This window comes from Oncorhynchus kisutch, unplaced genomic scaffold (assembly GCF_002021735.2).
Source record: "Oncorhynchus kisutch isolate 150728-3 unplaced genomic scaffold, Okis_V2 scaffold4013, whole genome shotgun sequence".
In the NCBI taxonomy this organism is placed as follows: domain Eukaryota; kingdom Metazoa; phylum Chordata; class Actinopteri; order Salmoniformes; family Salmonidae; genus Oncorhynchus; species Oncorhynchus kisutch.
In genome coordinates, this window is record NW_022265958.1 from 33,952 (window position 1) to 55,484 (window position 21,533).

The 21,533-nt window shown below is 42.1% G+C and overlaps 2 protein-coding genes across 3 annotated transcripts; both read left to right on the top strand.

The window, feature by feature from the left end:
- Nucleotides 1-564: 564 nt before the first annotated feature.
- LOC109877102 (twinfilin-1) lies at nt 565-14,625 on the top strand. The gene is made up of 9 exons (XM_031821758.1): nt 565-725; nt 1,665-1,742; nt 2,179-2,357; nt 3,916-4,011; nt 4,511-4,615; nt 9,063-9,188; nt 11,411-11,561; nt 11,745-11,866; nt 12,422-14,625. The coding sequence occupies exons 2-9, from the start codon at nt 1,739-1,741 to the stop codon at nt 12,584-12,586; spliced, it is 948 nt and encodes a 315-aa protein (XP_031677618.1). The 5' UTR covers nt 565-725; nt 1,665-1,738; the 3' UTR covers nt 12,587-14,625.
- Nucleotides 14,626-15,248: 623 nt separating this feature from the next.
- On the top strand, nt 15,249-21,309 carry LOC109876832 (pseudouridine synthase 7 like). 2 transcript variants are annotated; one of them, XM_031821760.1, is made up of 11 exons: nt 15,249-15,535; nt 15,634-16,534; nt 17,403-17,562; nt 17,905-18,103; nt 18,390-18,488; nt 18,602-18,683; nt 19,071-19,233; nt 19,373-19,499; nt 19,701-19,754; nt 19,956-20,283; nt 20,380-21,309. In XM_031821760.1, the coding sequence occupies exons 2-11, from the start codon at nt 15,649-15,651 to the stop codon at nt 20,892-20,894; spliced, it is 2,613 nt and encodes an 870-aa protein (XP_031677620.1). In that variant the 5' UTR covers nt 15,249-15,535; nt 15,634-15,648; the 3' UTR covers nt 20,895-21,309. The 2 variants fall into 2 exon arrangements, with proteins under 2 accessions (XP_031677620.1, XP_031677619.1); XM_031821759.1 differs by having other exon boundaries at nt 19,956-21,309.
- The last annotated feature ends 224 nt before the right edge of the window (nt 21,310-21,533 follow it).

Consider the following 21,533-nt stretch of genomic DNA (forward strand, 5'->3'; position numbering starts at 1 on the left):
TAAAAACTGTTGAGCCTTTTGGTCCTAGACTTGGCGCTCCGGTACCGCTTGCCATGCGGTAGTAGAGAGAACAGTCTATGACTGGGGTGGCTGGGGTCTTTGACAATTTTTAGGGCCGTCCTCTGACACCGCCTGGTGTAGAGGTCCTGGATGGCAGGCTTAGCCCCAGTGATGTACTGGGCTGTACGCACTACCCTCTGTAGTGCCTTGCAGTTGTAGGCTGAGCAGTTGCCGTACCAGGCAGTGATGCAACCAGATGCTCTCGATGATGCAACTGTAGAACCTTTTGAGGATCTGAGGCCACATCTTTTTAGTTTCCTGAGGGGGAATAGGCTTTGTCGTGCTCTCTTCACAACTGTCTTGGTGTGTTTGGTGCTCTGTGAAAGTGTAAAAATCAGTTCAATTGAACACATTCTCCTCCTCATCATAACCAAAAATGAATGATTGAAAAACACTGTATCATAGAGAGACCTAGTAATAATAATAATAATGATAATATACTGTAGTAGTAGTATTCAACATCGGAACGGATCAACTACGTGCGCGTTACTGCTCCATCGTCACATGATACAGTTGCTGCTGCGTGATGACATCACAGCTAGAGGCAGGTCAAGTTACTGTAGTTCGGTTTCTTCTTCCTTGTTCTTTCCCTTCAGTCATCTACCGGCCCGGGCGACCCAAAGCAAAGCAGACAGACATAATGTCCCATCAAACGGGCATACAAGGTAAATACGCGCATTTCTGCTTATTGTCTCCAGCTGTTGAAACCACAACGGAATAGACGATGCAATCGTCGTCCATGACAGATTTGATTTAAAAGGATTAAAGTCATAGAGAAAAAATAATGTTATATGTGTGTCGTTCTGCATCATCAGCGAGAATAAGCAGTGCTTTCTGCTCTGTGGAAGTTGCTTCGGGCTTCACGGTGCACTGGGCGAATGAGAAGAATCCATGACAAGTGTATTCAGCGATGCGTTGTACTAATATGGTCGTGCTGCTGCGATTCAACTGAGATTGTTACGCCGCATAAACACTAGCAGTTTGTCCTCAAGCCCCGTGCTGCTGCAGCAGGCTCTGGTCTGTAACGCGTGTTTCAAAGGTCTTTTACAAGGGAACAAGCCGCCCATTCATCAAATGCCTAAAGTTAATCTGGGTGACATTTATGGCCAAGATTACTGTTGCCCTTTTGATGTTTGTTTGTTTTGGGGATGAGATAACGTTTGATGCAACTGTGTCGATTTTTATGTAACAACTGTCTGTCTAGTAAAATGTGGGTCACCTATTTTGGCCAGTAGGCTATCAGAGCTATCTTTATTTATCATGGCACGACAAAGTGTTATACAATTACGGTACATTGAAGTCATTGCTGTTTTTGGTTTTGCTCTTATGCGTCTTGAATACTTGACGTTCATTCTCTGTCTCTATACTATAGTCAATGACCCAAGATAGATCAGCTGCCTGTACTAATCTTTTCTTGAAACCATTTTTTGATAAACACACCAATCCATATTTAATTTGACCAGTATATTCTACACTTGACTGTTAGGTAATAGGCTATTCCCCATGCTTGTGTTCCCTGAATGTCCCTGTTGTATGAATAGCCGACGTCTCTCTTGAGCCAATGTGTGTGAATAAAAAGGTGACTGCTTGCTTTGACTTCACAGCTGCGGAGGAAGTGAAAGACATCTTTGCTAAGGCGAGGAACGGAGCCTAACGCCTGCTGAAGGTCGTCATTGAGATGGGTGAGTATGTAGCCTGCCTAGCCTACAGCTGATCAACTCAATCACACCTGTTGATCAGAGATGAGTCCTACCCATCGCTGTATGCAACATGATCAATGGGTAAAAAGACAAGTTCAGTAGTTTGTTGATTGGTTACAACTGGTTATATTTACTGTGATGTTGAAGACATACTGTGATCTGAAAAGTAGATTGTATTGCACTGTCTTGTACTGTATTGCAGTGTGCTTTATTGTACTGTATTAGTTATTACACTTCATGTCATTTGTAAGATATATGTTGGTTGGTTGCCTTTACTGCACTGCAATCTCAGATACTGTATATCTTACCTGAAAAGACAGAACAGAATTGATGTATGTTGATATGTACCTGTTCCCATAGTTACATATTGTATATCACTGTAATAAATCCACCATGTCCCTCCTTGTTGTTATTCCAGAGACTCTGGTGCTGGGAGGCACCAAGCATGCGTCTAAGAAGTGGGACCAGGAGTATGATGCCTATGTGCTGCCTCTCCTACAGGAGGACATGCCTTCCTATCTCCTGTACAGGCTGGACTCTACTAACAACCAGGGATATGAGTGGATCTTCCTGGCCTGGTCACCTGACCGCTCACCTGTATGTTGATATGTTCATCTGTTTCTTTCTGACTTTGTTCATTTATCAATATATTGGTTGGGAGCAAATTCTCTTCTTTTTTGTTGTTAGTCAAGACTACCTCTGGAATGCCATAGACATGACAGTTTTTACTTCACTTAAACTACTGTTTCACCTTCTTAACACAACTGTCATGGTGTCCGTTAGGGCATTTAAAAGTCTCTCTGTTTATTCCATAGTCTAATAAGCCAGAATACTGTCTACAATAAGACTCTCTTTAGAGAACTATGAACCCACAGTCTAGTCCTCACTACAGGTAAAGCACAACAGGGAGAATGTAACAGGCCACACACAGTGCTGCTTTCAAACACACATCTGGTCTGTGGTTGGCTAACTATAGAGGAGGAAGCCTTACCACTGGGTGAGAGAACTGTTGACTTTAAACAGGTTTTTAGATAAAGGAAAATCCTCTTATGGTTCATATAAGTATGTCAAAAGCTGCCCCCCCATTAGAAAAAAGTGTTTATTTATGCTTAGCTAAACTAGCATATTTGCAATTCTAATGTTAGCAATTTTTTTTAAATTTGACCTTTATTTAACCAGGCAAGTCAGTTAAGAACATATTCTTATTTTCAATAACGGCCTAGGAACAGTGGGTTAACTGGCCTAGGAACAGTGGGTTAACTGGTCTAGGAACAGTGGGTTAACTGGCCTAGGAACAGTGGGTGAACTGGCCTAGGAACAGTGGGTGAACTGGCCTAGGAACAGTGGGTGAACTGGCCTAGGAACAGTGGGTGAACTGGCATAGGAACAGTGGGTGAACTGGCCTAGGAACAGTGGGTTAACTGGCCTGGGAACAGTGGGTGAACTGGTCTGGGAACAGTGGGTGAACTGGCCTAGGAACAGTGGGTGAACTGGCCTAGGAACAGTGGGTTAACTGGCCTGGGAACAGTGGGTTAACTGGCCTAGGAACAGTGGGTTAACTGGCCTAGGAACAGTGGGTTAACTGGTCTAGGAACAGTGGGTTAACTGGCCTGGGAACAGTGGGTTAACTGGCCTGGGAACAGTGGGTGAACTGGCCTAGGAACAGTGGGTGAACTGGCCTAGGAACAGTGGGTGAACTGGCCTGGGGAACAGTGGGTGAACTGGCCTGGGGAACAGTGGGTGAACTGGCCTAGGAACAGTGGGTGAACTGGCCTAGGAACAGTGGGTGAACTGGCCTAGGAACAGTGGGTTAACTGGCCTGGGAACAGTGGGTTAACTGGCCTAGGAACAGTGGGTTAACTGGCCTAGGAACAGTGGGTTAACTGGCCTAGGAACAGTGGGTTAACTGGCCTAGGAACAGTGGGTTAACTGGCCTAGGAACAGTGGGTGAACTGCCTGTTCAGGGGCAGAACGACAAGCTAGCAGGAAGCATGAACCTGGCTTCCATCCCAAACCTCAATGAAACAGCCAAAATGGTCGATGTTTCTGAGATGTCTGTATGAAATAGCATTGTGTTCTTGTTTAGATGGCAACCTACAGTCATATGTAGCTGTTAGTGCAGTACTAATAACATGAATTCCTCCCACTTCTATAGGTTAGACAGAAGATGTTATATGCTGCTACAAGAGCTACACTGAAGAAGGAGTTTGGGGGTGGACACATTAAAGATGAAATATTTGGCACAGTGGAGGTATGTTGACGAATCTGAAGAAACGCCTCATTATTTTCTGACTTATTGGCCTAAGTGGGCTTGCAGTTTTGGCAATAACGTTTCAAGGAAAGTCGCTGTTGGTTGCGCCATTTGTCGCTAGGTGACATCATGACATGTTTATGCTGTCCCTCATTCCCTCATGACAAATTATCCAACGCAAAACAAAATAGAATCCTTTAAGGACAACTTAAAGGAACAGATTTAAATTATTAAACACCACACAAAAAATAGAGTAGATAGCTTTTTGAGAAAATGCTATTTTTTAAAACTTTCTTTTAATTATTAATATTATGTATGCCTTGGAGAGCTGTGGGGTCATTTAACAACAAGGAAGGGATTTAATAAATCCACTTCACTCTTTGCAGCATTGGGGGGAGGCTGGGGAGGGAGTGAAGAGAGGATCCTATATAAGCACTGCTACTCTAAATGCGAACCCTGAGCTCCAGTCCACCTCTCTCACGGTCCTCTCTCTCCCCAGGATGATGTGTCGCTGAGTGGGTACAGGAAGTACCTGATAGCACAGGCTGCTCCACAACCACTGACTGCTGCTGAGGAGGAGCTGAGGCAGATCAAACTGAGTGAGGTAGAGAGACACACACACACAGATGTACATACACTCTTAGGAAAAAAGGTGCTATCTAGAACCTAAAAGGGTTCTTCGGCTGTCCCCATAGGAGAACACTTTGAAGAACCCTTTTTGGTTCCAAGTAGAACCCTTTTAGATTCCTTGTAGAGCCCTTTTGAAAGAGGGTTCTTCATGAAACCAAAAAGGGTTCTATCTGGAACCAAAAAGGGTTCTCCTATGAGGACAGCTTAAGAACCCTTTTGGAACCCTTTTTTCTAAGAGTTTACACACACACAAAATAATTTCCACAACAAAGTACTTTGCAGCTAGCACGTTTGGATTTTTAAAATTTATTATTAGGCTTTAGTGGAGAGAGAGAGGCATCGAGCAATTTAAAGCAGGCAATCAATAACAGATCAATGAAGTGGAAAGATGTTTACACACTACACTAAACAGCCCAACTTCTGCCCCAGATCCCCCTGGCTGCATGCATTCATAATAATACTATGAGGCATTTTTCTATTTATATCGGTGTGATGATGTCACACACACACATGTTTTGATCTTCTTTCCTCGTGGGGGGCCAACAATTCAAAATCCTATTTTCCCTAACCTGAACCGTAACCCTGAACCTAGCTCCTAAATCTAACCACCAACCTCTTAACCCAACCCTAATTGAACCCCAGATAACTCCTCTCTGCCAGTCCATTTGGTTTATTTATTCATCTCTGTATACCCATCAGATTTCATACTAAAAGGTTTATCGTTCCCAACTAAACATTCACACTGTAAAGCATAGTAAAAATAGCATGTGCATTTACTTCACCAAAAACACATACCACCTTTTTTTCTGAGTGTATCTGGAACCTAAAAGGGTTCTCCTGCTGTCCCAATATTATAAAAATAAAAATAAAAAATGTATTAAATATGACAACTCTTTCAAGAAACCTTTTTAATTCCAGGTAGAACCCTTTTGGTTCCAGGTAGAACTCTTTGGGGTTCTATGTAAAACCCTTTTCACATAGGGTTCTGCCTGGAACCAAAAAGGTTAGCCTGTGGGAACCGTTTTAGAACCCTTTTTTCTAAGAATGTAGCTTCCTATATCGGTGGAGTGTAGCTTCCTATATCGGTGGAGTGTAGCTTCCTATATCGGTGGAGTGTAGCTTCCTATGTCGGTGGAGTGTAGCTGCCTATGTCGGTGGACTGTAGCTGCCTATGTCGGTGGACTGTAGCTGCCTATGTCGGTGGACTGTAGCTGCCTATGTCGGTGGACTGTAGCTGCCTATGTCGGTGGACTGTAGCTGCCTATGTCAGTGGAGTGTAGCTGCCTATGTCGGTGGAGTGTAGCTGCCTATGTCGGTGGAGTGTAGCTGCCTATGTCGGTGGAGTGGAGTGTAGCTGCCTATGTCGGTGGAGTGGAGTGTAGCTTCCTGTGTCGGTGGAGTGGAGTGTAGCTTCCTGTGTCGGTGGAGTGGAGTGTAGCTTCCTGTGTCGGTGGAGTGGAGTGTAGCTTCCTGTGTCGGTGGAGTGGAGTGTAGCTTCCTGTGTCGGTGGAGTGGAGTGTAGCTTCCTGTGTCGGTGGAGTGGAGTGTAGCTTCCTGTGTCGGTGGAGTGGAGTGTAGCTTCCTGTGTCGGTGGAGTGGAGTGTAGCTTCCTGTGTCGGTGGAGTGGAGTGGAGTGGAGCTACCTGTGTCGGTGGAGTGGAGTGGAGTGGAGCTACCTGTGTCGGTGGAGTGGAGTGGAGCTACCTGTGTCGGTGGAGTGGAGTGGAGCTACCTGTGTCGGTGGAGTGGAGTGTAGCTTCCTGTGTCGGTGGAGTGGAGTGTAGCTTCCTGTGTCGGTGGAGTGGAGTGTAGCTTCCTGTGTCGGTGGAGTGGAGTGTAGCTTCCTGTGTCGGTGGAGTGGAGTGTAGCTTCCTGTGTCGGTGGAGTGGAGTGTAGCTTCCTGTGTCGGTGGAGTGGAGTGTAGCTTCCTGTGTCGGTGGAGTGGAGTGGAGTGTAGCTTCCTGTGTCGGTGGAGTGGAGCTACCTCTGTCGGTGGAGTGGAGTGGAGCTACCTCTGTCGGTGGAGTGGAGTGGAGCTACCTGTGTCGGTGGAGTGGAGTGTAGCTTCCTGTGTCGGTGGAGTGGAGTGTAGCTTCCTGTGTCGGTGGAGTGGAGTGTAGCTTCCTGTGTCGGTGGAGTGGAGTGTAGCTTCCTGTGTCGGTGGAGTGGAGTGTAGCTTCCTGTGTCGGTGGAGTGGAGTGTAGCTTCCTGTGTCGGTGGAGTGGAGCTACCTCTGTCGGTGGAGTGGAGCTACCTGTGTCGGTGGAGTGGAGTGTAGCTTCCTGTGTCGGTGGAGTGGAGTGTAGCTTCCTGTGTCGGTGGAGTGGAGTGGAGCTACCTGTGTCGGTGGAGTGGAGTGGAGCTACCTGTGTCGGTGGAGTGGAGTGTAGCTTCCTGTGTCGGTGGAGTGGAGTGGAGCTACCTGTGTCGGTGGAGTGGAGTGGAGCTACCTGTGTCGGTGGAGTGGAGTGGAGCTACCTATGCCAATATGCCTACAGTTACTTCGGAAAGTGTTCACACCCTGTGACTTTTTCCACATTTTGTTACATTACAGCCTTATTCTAAAATATAAAACATGTTTTTTTAAACTCTGCAATCTATACACAATAGTCCGTAATGACAAATTGAAAAGTTTTTTTAAAATTATTTTTTATTATCAGATGTATTAAAAATAAGTACAGAAATACCTTATTTACATAAGTATTCAGACCCTATGCTATGAGACTTCAAATTGAGCTCGGGTGAATCCTGTTTCCATTAATCATCCTTGAGAAGTTTCTACAACTTGATTGGAGTCCACCTGTGGTAAATTCAATTGATTGGACATGATTTGAAAAGGCACACACCTGTCTATATAAGGTCCCACGGTTGACAGTACATGTCAGAGCAAAAACCAAGCCATGAGGTCGAAGGAATTGTCCGTAGAGCTCCGAGACAGGATTGTGTCTGTAGGAAACCTGGCACCATCCCTACGGTGAAGCATGGTTGTGGCAGCATCATCCTATGGGGATGTTTTTCAGCGGCAGGGACTGGGAGATTAGTCAGGATCGAGGCAAAGATGAACGGAGCAAAGCATAGAGAGATCCTTGATAAATCTGCTCCAAAGTGCTCAGGACCTCAGACTGGGGTGAAGGTTTACCATCCAACAGCACAACAACCCTAAGCACACAGCCAAGACAATGCAGGACTGGCAGGGAAACGTATCTGAATGTCCTTGAGTGGCCCAGCCAGAGCCCGGACTTGAACCCGATTGAACATCTCTGGAGAGACCTGAAAATAGCTGTGCAGAAACGTGTGCCAAGCTTGTAGCATCATACCCAAGAAGACTCTGCTGTAATCGCTGACAAAGGGGCTTCAACAAAGTACTAACACGTTTTTGCTTTGTCATTATGGGGTATTGTGTGCATAGTACATTGATGAGAAGAAAGAAAAGGCTTTAATCAATTTCAGAATAAGGCTGTAACGTAACAAAATGTGGAATCCGGGGTATCTGTGTACTATATTTCTTGATGTATATACACCCTCATGACTCCATAAAAGGACAGGGTCATTCTTCATCTGCCCTATAGGCCTATTTCATAGAGCCACCCTCACAAATACAGTAGCCTCAACCAACTGGGAAGGTTTATATTGAGATCCCAGCTGTGTGGGCAAGATGATTATCCACTAATCTACATGCGAGTAAAGAGGCTTTCAGATATTTATTATTCATTTGCTGAGAGACCCGTTCCTTGTAATAAGTAGATGGATGAAAAAACAGCAGCCCAATCCTTTAGGTACAAGAGATGAACAGGTCAGTGGCAATCTCATTCAGTCAAGCCGAACATGGCATGTCAGGAGTGTGAATGTTATGAGGGCTGTACTAACACATGAAAGGTCAGTGCAGACCTTTTACATACTGATGTTATTCAATTATTATTATTTCTATTGGATATTATATTGGATAAAATGATCATTATGATATTATTATCATTATATTATTATTATTATTATTGGATATATTATTCAGAACAGTTTATTTATCTCATATCACATTGAGATGGTTTTGTTCCATTAAGACTTTAAATGTCACCACAAGCTTTATCAATTCCTTTTCTTTTCAAGTTAAATATGTTTTTTGTGCCTTTTCAAGAATGTATCTTTCTGTTTATCTTTTGCAAATGATTGGTGACACAAACACAAAATTGGGGTAAGGATAGACTTCCTGTTATAGTAGTGAGTCTAGACTAGCCCGGGCCCTTCTCAAACCACAGCCTGGTGACCAATGTTGGGGTTGTCTTTGTGTGTGTGACACCTAATGACTGTTTTTGTTGTTGTGTTATTTTAGTTCCAGACCATTAGTCTGGGCCTAGGCCCTTTTCAGAAAGAAAGCCTGGTGATTTAGTTAAAACAACACCAAGTGACCATGTGTGTCCGTCCAGGTACAGACAGACATCAGTGTGGACACTAAGCAACAGACTCTGACGGGCGTGGCCTTCCCTATGCAGCGAGACGCCATCCAGGCTCTGGAACAGTTCAGAGAGAAGAAGATCAACTACGTACAGCTGGTGAGTATAGTACATCATAGTGTATAGTATAGTACATCATAGTATATACTAATATAGTACAGTACATCATAATGTACAATAATATAGTATAGTACATCATAATATAGTATATACTAATATAGTACATCATAGTATAGAATAATATATTACAGTACATCATAGTGTACAATAATATAGTATAGTACATCATAATATAGTATATACTAATATAGTACATCATAGTGTAGAATAATATATTACAGTACATCATAGTGTACAATAATATAGTATAGTACATCATAATATAGTATATACTAATATAGTACATCATAGTGTAGAATAATATATTATAGTACATCATAGAGTAGTATAGAATAATATAGGATATAATGTAGTATAGTACACTATTATAGAACAATAGATTATAGAATATTATAGTAGAGAATACTATATACTAGTATAGAATAATATAGTTTAGTACATCATAGTATATAATAATATGGTATGCTACATCATATTATTGTATAGAATAGTATAATAGTATAATATTTGATATAATAATATAGTATAGAATGTGATAGTATAGAATGGTATTGTATAAAATAATAGTACAGAATAGAATGATATAGAATAATATAGTATAGTACATCATAGTATATAATAATATAGTAGATTGTAGAGTTACAGAGTTACAGAATAGAATGATATAGTATAGTACATAATAGTATTATAGTCTAGAATAATACAGTATAGTTTTGAATAATATAGTATAGTCTAGAATAATATAGTATAGTCTAGAATAATATAGTATAGTCTAGAATAATATAGAATATAATAGTATAGTATAGAATGATAAGGTATTGTGTAAAATAATATAGTACAGAATAGAATGATATAGAATAATATAGTATAGTACATCATAGTCTAGAATAATATAGTATAGAATCATATAGTATATAGTATAGAATAATAGAATCTAGAATAATACAGTAGAGTCTAGAATAATATAGAATAGAATAATATAGTATAATATAGAATATGGTATTGTATAAAATAAAATAATATAGTACAGAATAGAATGATATAGAATAATATAGTATAGTACATCATAGTCTAGAATAATATAGTATAGAATAATATAATATAGTATAGTATAGAATGATATAGTATAGAATAGTACGTCATAGTGTATCATAATATAGTATATATTAATATAGAATAGAATTTTATAGTATGGAATCATATAATCTAGAATAATATAGTATAGTCTAGAATAATATAGTATAGAATACGTATGTCACAGTGTATATTATATATATTAATATAGTATAGCATTTTATAGTATAGTGTGGAATCATATAGTATAGAATAATATAATATAAAATAATATAGTATAGAATTGTATAGTACATCATGGTATATCATAATATAGTATAGAATGTAGTATTAAATAATATAGTATAGAATGATATATTATAGTACATCATAGTATATAATCATATATTATAGTCTAGAATAATATAGAATAGAATAATATAGTAGAGAATAATATAGTATAGAATGATATGGTATTGTATAAAATAATATAGTACAGAATAGAATGATATAGAATTGTATAGTACATATAGTATAGTACATCATAGTATACTATATAATATATATATATATATATATATATATATATATATAATAATCCAGTATAGTCTAGAATAATATAGTCTAGAATAGTATAGTACATCATAGTGTATAGAATGATATAGGATAGTATAGAATGATATAGTATAGTATAGTACATCATTGTCTAGAATAATATAGAATGATATAGTATAGAATAATATAGTGTAGTGTAGAATGATATAGTATAATACATCATAGTATATAATAATATAGGAAAGTATAGTATCGTAGAGAGACGCCATCCAGTATCTGGAACAGTTAAGAGAGAATAGAACCAACAAGTACAGCTGGTGAGTGTCAGTACTGTCTGGAGTCTCACCTCCTTTTATTAGAGCACAGAGACAGACAATCACTGTGTTGTTTCATTAGCAGTAGGTGTATGTTTCTGGATTCAACAATGCCATATAATTGCCATAGAAGACTACAATGTGATGGCTATAACACAAACTAACTAACTGGCACCATGAAACATGATACTCAAAGCCTTATTGTATTGGATGGTTTACATTACAAAGCTTATTGAGGATTGTTTTTTGAAAAAAATGCATCATCATCTGTATCAACAGGAGATAGATTTTAAGAATGAGTGTATCAAGCTGTCCAGCACCACTCCTACAGAACTGAAGGATCTGCCCAAGAGGATCCCCAAGGATGCAGCCCGATACCACTTCTTCCTGTACAAGCATTCCCACGAGGGAGACTACCTCGAGTCTACAGGTAAAGACAACACATTAAAACATTATGAGAAGATATTACGGCATGTTTTTTTTAATACGTTGATATTATACCACACAATCATTTTTTAGCTTGATCGCTTATTCATAATTGTATTATGTTAATTAAATGTAATAACAATGTGATAAGGTGGTATTTTAAAGTGGTTTCCTGTGTGTGTTGCAGTGTTCATCTACTCCATGCCGGGGTATAAATGTAGCATCAGAGAGAGGATGCTCTACTCCAGCTGTAAGAACCCTCTCATCGATACTGTGGAGAGCAACCAGCACATCCAGATAGCCAAAAAGGTAAGAGCTGGGTCATGTTCATTATACAACCTGCACATCCAGATAGTGAAAAAGGTATGAGCTGGGTCATGTTCATTATACAACCTGCACATCCAGATAGTGAAAAAGGTACGAGCTGGGTCATGTTCATTATACAACCTGCACATCCAGATAGTGAAAAAGGTACGAGCTGGGTCATGTTCAATATACAACCTGCACATCCAGATAGTGAAAAAGGTACGAGCTGGGTCATGTTCATTATATAACCTGCACATCCAGATAGTGAAAAAGGTACGAGCTGGGTCATGTTCATAATATGGGTTCTGCTTTAACCCATATTATTTGGTACCTAATTAATACAACTCAGGTTCACTGCAGTGAGTCACATGAGTGACTTTCAACAGTTTAAAACACCCCTGTGAAAATACTGTAACATTATGCCAATGTAGACTGGATTTCTGCTGCAATGTATTTTTTCTAGAGTAAGTCTAGTTTGCCCCTCAGTGATGGGATTTATTGTATTCCTATTAGTAGAAGTATCCCTACTAACTGATGCATTCTGATTCCCTCCCCTAGCTGGAGATTGATAACGGTGATGAGCTCACCGCAGAATTCATGTACGAAGAGGTCCACCCTAAGCAGCACGCACACAAGCAGGCCTTTCCCAAACCTAAAGGCCCCGCGGGGAAGAAAGGGGGGCGCCGGATCACTAGACCACCAGGGGATGGGGAAGAAGACTAATAAAACACCCCTCCATTTTAGTCCACAATGGAACATTCCACTTAGAATATAAGAACCCTTTATCTGGTTGACTCCCAAATGGCTCCCCTATTCACTTTATAGTGCACTACTGTTGACTAGGGCCTATAGGGCTCTGGTTAAAAGGAGTGCACTATATAGGGGATAGGGTTCCATGTAGGACATAGACCATTGACATGAATCCCTCCTAATGCCCTTTAACCTCATAGACAACCAGCCTGTAGACTATATGAACTATGCACACACAGACCACCACACTAATATAAGCCATGACACTCAAACCTGTGAACTTACTTCCATTAGTAGCTTGTTATTTAGACAGACAGTCGGTGCTGTGTTTTCATGATGATGAGAGAGAGAGCGAACATTTCCCTTTAGAGCTATAATAGCTAGTGTTTTTTTATTTCTCATATTATTTGACAATGTTTTTAAAATATATGGTTCCTAATCCTGGTTCTGGAGAGCTGGATGTGTTTTTAAGATATATGGTTCCCAATCCTGGTTCTGGAGGTCCTTGAGAGCTAAAGGTTCTGGAGGTCCTGGAGAGCTAGAGGTCCTGGAGAGCTAGAGGTTCTGGAGAGCTAGAGGTTCTGGAGGTTCTGGAGAGCTAGAGGTTCTGGAGAGCTAGAGGTTCTGGAGGTGTGTGAGAGGAAAGACCTTGTGGTTTTTCTAGTGAGCATGTGATACTGATCTGAACACTTCACCTTGTTATTAGTGCTGATTCAATGCCGACAATGTTGTAGCAGTTCTATAATGCCTTGTGTAAAGTCAATCAATAGAGAATGTTGTTCCACAACCACTAGCCCTTCAGGATCAAAGTTGAGGACTGGATCCTATTCATGTGACACTAAATGGAGAAAACAGAGAGGGACCACCTAGACTTGTCCAATAAGAATAGCTTGTTTTCACTTTCCGTTGATAAATGTTTGAAAACGTTTAGCTATGGTGTGCCTAATGAATAGGACCATGCTGATGTAGAAGCTTGATTTGGGAGAGAAGAGAGGCCATGTGTGGGTCTGTGGATGTTGTTAAGAAGCCTACATTTTACTGTATGCATCTAATTTGTACTACCACTACCATGTCCATAACAACTATATGATTAGTCCAAAATCTAGTTAGTGATTTCTCTTTCCATGTTCTTTTACTGAAGAATGAAAAATCTTATAGAAAGTATTTTTCTAGGTCTGTGATGTACTGTATGTGTGTGTGGTGTTCTGCGACTGAGAGGTCACAGCCTGAATCAGTTGAATGGCAACCGTTATCTGTTTGTCGGTCTGTGTGAGAGAGAGAGTGCCTGGGTGCGTCCGGAATGGCACCCCATTCCCTATATAGTACACTACTTTTGACCGGAGCCCATCAGAATAGGCACCCTATTCCTTATATAGTACACTACTTTTGACCAGGGCCCATCGGAAAAGGAAACCTATTCCTTATATAGTGCACTACTTTTGACCAGAGCCCATCAGAATAGGCACCCTATTCCCTATATAGTACACTACTTTTGACCAGAGCCCATCAGAATAGGCACCCTATTCCCTATATAAGTGCACTACTTTTGACCAGAGCCCATCAGAATAGGCACCCTATTCCCTATATAGTGCACTACTTTTGACCCAGGTGCCATTTCAGATGCAGACCTGTTTGTCAGGGTTGCCCGTTTGTGCATTTCACATCAGTGATATTAATCCCACATAATATGCAATGCTTTTCAACCACAATGCTGCAGGTCTTTCCCCACGTGACAATGTGTGTACGCATGTGATGTTTATTACAACCACAATGAAGGGAAGGGACTGTGATTCCCAGGTAAAATGTCATGGAGAATCTGTCTACTGATTCCATGAAAAGGCAAACCACTATGACATGTTCATGCTGTACTAGATTACTATGACATTATGTAATTCTGAAGGAGTCCTAGTACCTTGAAACTATCATGTTGTGTAATGTCTCAAATGTTTTTTTTTCTATGAATTAAATTGTGTAAGGAAATGAAATAAATTAAAATATTTAAATTCCATTCACTAATGTGTTTCTTGCCTGATATATTATTAGTAGCTGTATCATAACTACTATGCAAGCTTAGTGACCACTGAGAGGTGTGAGCTTACTGAATAAAGCATTGCTCTCTGAATAGAGTTGGCAGTGAAGGGGGGAAATAGTAGGCTGCATTTCCCATCACGTAGTAATCCCACTCATTGGCAGCGGTGGTAAGGGTAAACCTTTGGCCTGGCACATAAAAGATTACAATGAATAAGTCTTGTTGGCTGGCTGCAGATCAGCTGATGTCAGATGATACAAATTAAAGGCATACCTGCTACATGCCTAATCTGTAATACAACTTTTTATAGTAATGTAGACCTCAATTAATGAAAATGTCTTTCCGGTTATCTCAGAACATTATTTTACCAGTTAGATACATAGTAGCCTGTTCATACAGTTCAGCAAATCAGAAATGATCTTTTAAATGCAAATTGTTTGTCAAAACGTACTAATGATTTACTTATGATGTATCTCTCTAGCCTATACTGTGCAATATAATTATTAACAGGTGATTAGTCATCAGAAGACCAGAACAGTAGGATGAGACAAATAAAAGAGCACTTTCCCTTTAAGAACTTGTCGTCACATGACATGATGCGGAAGAATTACAATCTCATGCTACAGTTGCACATGTGTTTGTGTATTAGACATTTATTGCTAGAAATATGTCGTTTTAGGACATTTATTATTGCATTAATTTATAATTAGATTATATAAGTGAAATGACTGCTTAAAGACTACGATTTCTGCTGTTGGTTGAGCTTGGTAAACAGTAACGTATTTGAACAGTGTTAGCAAGCTAGCTACAATGTTATAGTGTGTTATGGTGTCACATTGATTCATATAGCACATGAAACATTTGTAGCACTGACACGTCACATTACATAACTGGTAAGACCATGGCTTAATACATGGCTTCTGATGATCAATTAATTGATTTTTACATAACTTGGGGTATAATATTGGTTTGATCCCTTTCTTTGCGACAGGACAGTCTATCTACCATGACTATGACGGAGGAAGCACCGGGTGTCCCTGAGTGCTACATCTCAGAACATGAAGGGTTCTATGGAACCATCAAGAACTTCACCAGAGACTTTGTAGTCACAGAGATAGACATCCATGGCCAGATGGTCACTAAACCCAGTGTATCTGATGTTCCTCAATCATCCAACATTACTGAGGCATGTCCAGGTTCCAAGTCTGAAGGAAAGACAAATATTATTAGCCCAAAACATCAACACAACCTCAAAGAAGAGAATTCAGAACCTGGACCCGGTCAGAATGGTGACATCACATCCACCGCCAGCCAAGACTGTTTTGACCTGAGCATAATACTGGGTCAGGCTGTCTGTGAAGAGCTAGAGCAGTTCACTGCTTTATTGAGAGAGATGTCATCAAGTCCCAATGATGGCGTTGAGAAGAAGCTGGCCAACCAAGAATCATCCAATGGCAGTGAGAAGATGGCCAATCAAGAGTTATCCCTGGGTTCATTCCCAGACAAACACCAAAGAGCTAATGTCCACCGCGCTGTCCGACACAGCTTTCCCTTCCTGTTGACAGTAACCAACCAATCAGAGATCAGGGTTAAGGAGGACCCTGACTTTAAGCTCCTATCAGGTTTGGTCTCCGAGGAGGAGGCCGAAGACTTTATCAGGTTCATCGACACCAAGATGCCTAATTCTGTGTACACGTTCAGGGGTGATGACAGTAAGGAGCACAGGACGGCAGTGCACCACTTCCTCAGTAGACGGTTTGGTAAACTGGTGGAGACCAAGAGCTTCAGTGACCAGCAGCAGAAGACTACGGCCATTACTGTCAGGTTGAGAAAAAAAGGGAAACCCAGGAAGAGGACGGCTGATGACAGTAAAGAGGAAGAGGTCTATACAGGTGAGAGGTCTATAGAGAACCTCACAGACTATGTTTCTCTCCTATATCTCTCTCCTATTTCTCTCTCTGTTTACTCTGTCTCCTATTTCTCTCTCTGTTTACTCTGTCTCCTATTTCTCTGTTTACTCTGTCTCCTATTTCTCTCTGTTTACTCTGTCTCCTATTTCTCTCTATTTACCCTGTCTCCTATTTCTCTCTCTGCTTACTCTGTCTCCTATTTCTCTCTCTGTTTACTCTGTCTCCTATTTCTCTCTCTCTGTTTAATTTCTCTCCTATTTCTCTCTATTTACTCTGTCTCCTATTTCTCTCTATTTACTCTGTCTCCTATTTCTCTCTGTTTACTCTGTCTCTCCTATTTCTCTCTCTGTTTACTCTGTCTCCTATTTCTCTCTCTGTTTACTCTGTCTCCTATTTCTCTCTGTTTACTCTGTCTCTCCTATTTCTCTCTGTTTACTCTGTCTCCTATTTCTCTCTGTTTACCCTGTCTCCTATTTCTCTGTTTACTCTGTCTCCTATTTCTCTCTCTGTTTACTCTGTCTCCTATTTCTCTCTCCTACTTGATGTTTTTCTCTTATGATTCTGTATGTACAGCAAGAAAAATGTTATTAGCCCAAGGAAGCATTTATATATCTGCTTTAAACTGTACGTGACAAAAAAAAACATATCCTTGGATTTATCCTCCCCAAATCCTGAACATGGATCCCACAATACTGACCTTAAATCAGTGTCTAAGACCAACTTCACCCCACTCATAACACTCTATTCCCCTGGCCATACTTGCATACTACTTAGAATGAAGCAATGTGTTGGGCATGTATTCTAGGAAGTTAGTGTGGATACTATTGGCATGGGTTTCCTTCCCCTGCAGCGTTCACTCTGAGGAAGGAGAACCTAGAGACTCTGGAGGCTATCAGCTATATGGCAGCTGTCCTGGGGGTGCTGCCCTCTGACTTCACCTACGCTGGCATCAAGGACAAGAGGGCCGTCACCTACCAGTCCATGGTGGTCAAGAAGATCTCACCACAACGGTAGATACAGTACAGTTGTTAGATAGAATGTGTTGCTGTTTCCATTCAAAGTCCTTGGCTTAGCCTATGTGCTGTGGTCAACTCCCCTAGACTACAAACAGAGTTGACTAAAGCACTAACAGACTGGATCACCAGGCTATCCTTGGCTATGGTTTGATGATGATGATGAATATTTACAAAGTGCTACATTCTATTGGGGGCAAACTCAACTCATCCATCAACACCACATTCATGCATTTCAAACCTGCTAGTCCAGTGAGTTCACTGTCCACTGATGCATATCCTGTCCTCATCATGGGGACCGGTCAGACTAGTGCTGATGGGAGGGATGTGTGTTGTCAGGCTGAGAGAGAAGGCCAGTGAGTTTGAGAAGAGGGGGGTGGTCCTCTCCTCCGTCCGCTCCGTCTCGGAGCCTCTTCATCTGGGTAGACTCCAGGGGAACCACTTTGACCTGGTGGTACGGGATCTGAGGCCACACCAGGGTCATGGCACACTGATGGAGCTGGACTCACTGGTGCAGGAGGCTGTGGAGAACGTAAAGGTGAGACACTCCTATTCTGTGGCCTCCATTCAACCCTGGTCCTGGAGAGATGCAGGGTTTTGTCCAGCCCAGCACTGAAGCACTCAATGTAACTAATCAACCTAATCACCAAGCGCTTGATTGGCTGAATAAAAACATCAGACCCTGTTGGCCCCCAGACCCAAACTTGGAAGCAAATGTAGATTTCTCTGTGCACTTTAATAGTCATTTCCACTGCACTGTGTGTAATTGAGGAGTGTTGTTCTCTGATCTGTAGTGAGAAGTTATTCAATGTCAATTCTTTTAGGTCAAGGGGTTTGTGAACTACTATGGACCTCAGAGGTTTGGGACTGGACAGAGTGTTCAGTCTGACCGCGTCGGACTGGCCCTGCTCAAAGAGGAAATGGTACAGTTACATCTTCTGTGTTCTTATATTACAAGAAACTGAAAACAGTGGATGTCAATGTTTCTATTTGTTCTGTCTGACTTGTGGTGTGGGTTGTCTTTCATGTGTCTCAGGTGGCAGCTGTCCGTCTGTTTTTCACACCCGAAGAGGGTGATGACCCTCAGAGCGTTGCCAAGAGACACTTCCTCCAGACTGGTGAGAAATTGCTGCTTACACTAGTCACCATTTCCTGTTTACCATGTTCTCTGTTTATATGGACCCAACCTTTTTCAGATTAAAAAATGTTCACCTTTATTGAACCAGGTGGGCCAGTTGAGAACAAGTTGTCATTTACAACTGCGACCTGGCCAAGATAAAGCAAAGCAGTGTGACACAAACAACAACACAGAGTTACACATAAACAAACATACAGTCAATAACACAGAGTTACACATAAACAAACATACAGTCAATAACACAGAGTTACACATAAACAAACATACAGTCAATAACACAGAAGGATTATTATTTTGCCGTGTATTTATTTTTCTAGTCTTCTCCATTCTGACCCTGTTCCTCCACCCCTCTCCTCCCTCATCTCAGATAATGCCAAGGAGGCCCTGTTTCTGATGCCCATGTCCAAGGCCAGAGAGAGGATGATGCTGAGGGCCCTACATCGCTATGGGACGGGCCCAGAGGGCTGCACCCGTGCCTGGCTCAGCCTGCCCCATGGGATGAGGGTCTTCTACCCCCACGCATACTGCAGGTCTGGGATTCATATCATCATCATATTCTGAATCCTTTATGGTTCTATTTGTATTCCTACTTTCATTTGTATTTCCTTCTTCCTCTTCACTCACTTTGATATAGTATACTATATCAATAAAGATTGTTTTGATTTGCAGCCGGGTCTGGAACGAGGCGGCTGCACACAGGCTGACCACGCTGGGCCACAGGGCCAGGCAGGGAGATCTGGTCTGGAAGCAGAGGAGAGAGGAGGGGATAGCGGCGGGAGAAACCAGCTTACCTCAGGTAGTTCAGTTGAAGGATGACTTAATAACGGAGTCAAAGAAACAGTTAAAGTCTCTTGTGTGAATGACTTTTAATCGGTGCTAGAGAGTTGGCCTCTCGGCTCTATCTTTGAGTGTGACACCCGGTGATACTCGCTCACTGAGATTGAACCAGTCATAAAGATGGTCCTGAGATGGACCTTTGCACTCTCTATTCCCCCAGATTCATGTTGTTACTGCTGCAGAGGAGGAGGAGGAAGTCTACTCACTAGGACAGGTATGTACACACACCTGTCCACTCCCCTGTTCGACAGTACCTTGTACCATTTGACCTATTAATCTACTCTGCAAACATGGGTGTGTTGTCTGAGTGCGTTGCCGAGCCCGGTGAAACCTACATCCACAAAACACTACACAAATCAAATGGGTTATGATTCTATTGAATCCATTGTTCACTTCTGCTGTGCTCTTCCATCAGGTGGTTCTTCCCATGCTTGGCAACACTGTGAAGTACCCAGAGAACCCTGTAGGGGGCTGGTACCAGGAGAGACTGGCGAGGGATGGACTACAGAGCTGTCGTTTCAGAGTCACTCCTCTCAAACTGAACCTCCCTGGCTGCTACCGCCTCTTACTGGCCATCCCACATAGCCTGACCTACAGGCTGGAGCAGGGCCAGAGAGCTGGGGAGAGGCAACAGGAGTGGAATGGAAAGTCACAGGCTAGTGGAGCGGTACCACAGCACCCCGGCACAGACACAACTAGACCTGGAGGTCTGGAGAGGCAGAGAGGAGGGGAGAGCGTGCAGGGTAATGGAGAGGGGGAGTCAACGGTGCAGTACCCTGACACAGACACAACTAGACCTGGAGGTCTGGAGAGGCAGAGAGGAGGGGAGAGCGTGCAGGGTAATGGAGAGGGGGAGTCAACGGTGCAGTACCCTGACACAGACACAACTAGACCTGGAGGTCTGGAGAGGCAGAGAGGAGGGGAGAGCGTGCAGGGTAATGGAGAGGGGGAGTCAATGGTGAAGTACCCTGACACAGACACAACTAGACCTGGAGGTCTGGAGAGGCAGAAAGGAGGGGAGAGCGTGCAGGGTAATGGAGAGGGGGAGTCAACGGTGCAGTACCCTGACACAGACACAACTAGACCTGGAGGTCTGGAGAGGCAGAAAGGAGGGGAGAGCGTGCAGGGTAATGGAGAGGGGGAGTCAACGGTGCAGCACCCTGACACAGACACAACTAGACCTGGAGGTCTGGAGAGGCAGAGAGGAGAGGAGAACGTGCAGGGTAATGGAGAGGGGGAGTCAACGGTGAAGTACCCTGACACAGACACACCTAGTTTGAGGTTGAACTTTGACCTGGACTCTTCCTGCTACGCCACCATCTGCCTCAGAGAGGTCATGAAATGTGACCCTTAAACTGGAGTCTCAGGTGTTGTATGTACTACTGTGTGTACAGTATTTTGATTAATATTGTACTTTGTACACAGTATGGCTTCTTGTGTACTTGTAGGATACTGCTACAGTATTGTGTTTTGTACACAGTATGGCTTCTTGTGTACATGTAGGATACTGCTACAGTATTGTGTTTTGTACACAGTATGACCTCTTGTGTACTTGTAGGATACTGCTACAGTATTGTGTTTTGTACACAGTATGGCTTCTTGTGTACTTGTAGGATACTGCTACAGTATTGTGTTTTGTACACAGTATGGCTTCTTGTGTACATGTAGGATACTGCTACAGTATTGTGTTTTGTACACAGTATGACCTCTTGTGTACTTGTAGGATACTGCTACAGTATTGTGTTTTGTACACAGTATGGCTTCTTGTGTACTTGTAGGATACTGCTACAGTATTGTGTTTTGTACACAGTATGGCTTCTTGTGTACTTGTAGGATACTGCTACAGTATTGTGTTTTGTACACAGTATGGCTTCTTGTGTACTTGTAGGATACTGCTACAGTATTGTGTTTTGTACACAGTATGGCTTCTTGTGTACTTGTAGGATACTGCTACAGTATTGTGTTTTGTACACAGTATGGCTTCTTGTGTACT

Excerpts from the sequence above, each read along its gene's own strand:
- LOC109877102 (XM_031821758.1), top strand. Across the intron at positions 2,358-3,915 it reads GGTCACCTGACCGCTCACCT|GTTAGACAGAAGATGTTATA; the intron begins GTATGTTGATAT and ends CCACTTCTATAG. Across the intron at positions 4,012-4,510 it reads AAATATTTGGCACAGTGGAG|GATGATGTGTCGCTGAGTGG; the intron begins GTATGTTGACGA and ends CTCTCTCCCCAG.
- LOC109876832 (XM_031821759.1), top strand. The coding sequence starts at position 15,649 with ATGACTATGACGGAGGAAGCACCGGGTGTCCCTGAGTGCTACATCTCA. Across the intron at positions 18,104-18,389 it reads AGGCTGTGGAGAACGTAAAG|GTCAAGGGGTTTGTGAACTA; the intron begins GTGAGACACTCC and ends CAATTCTTTTAG. Across the intron at positions 18,684-19,070 it reads GAGACACTTCCTCCAGACTG|ATAATGCCAAGGAGGCCCTG; the intron begins GTGAGAAATTGC and ends CCCTCATCTCAG.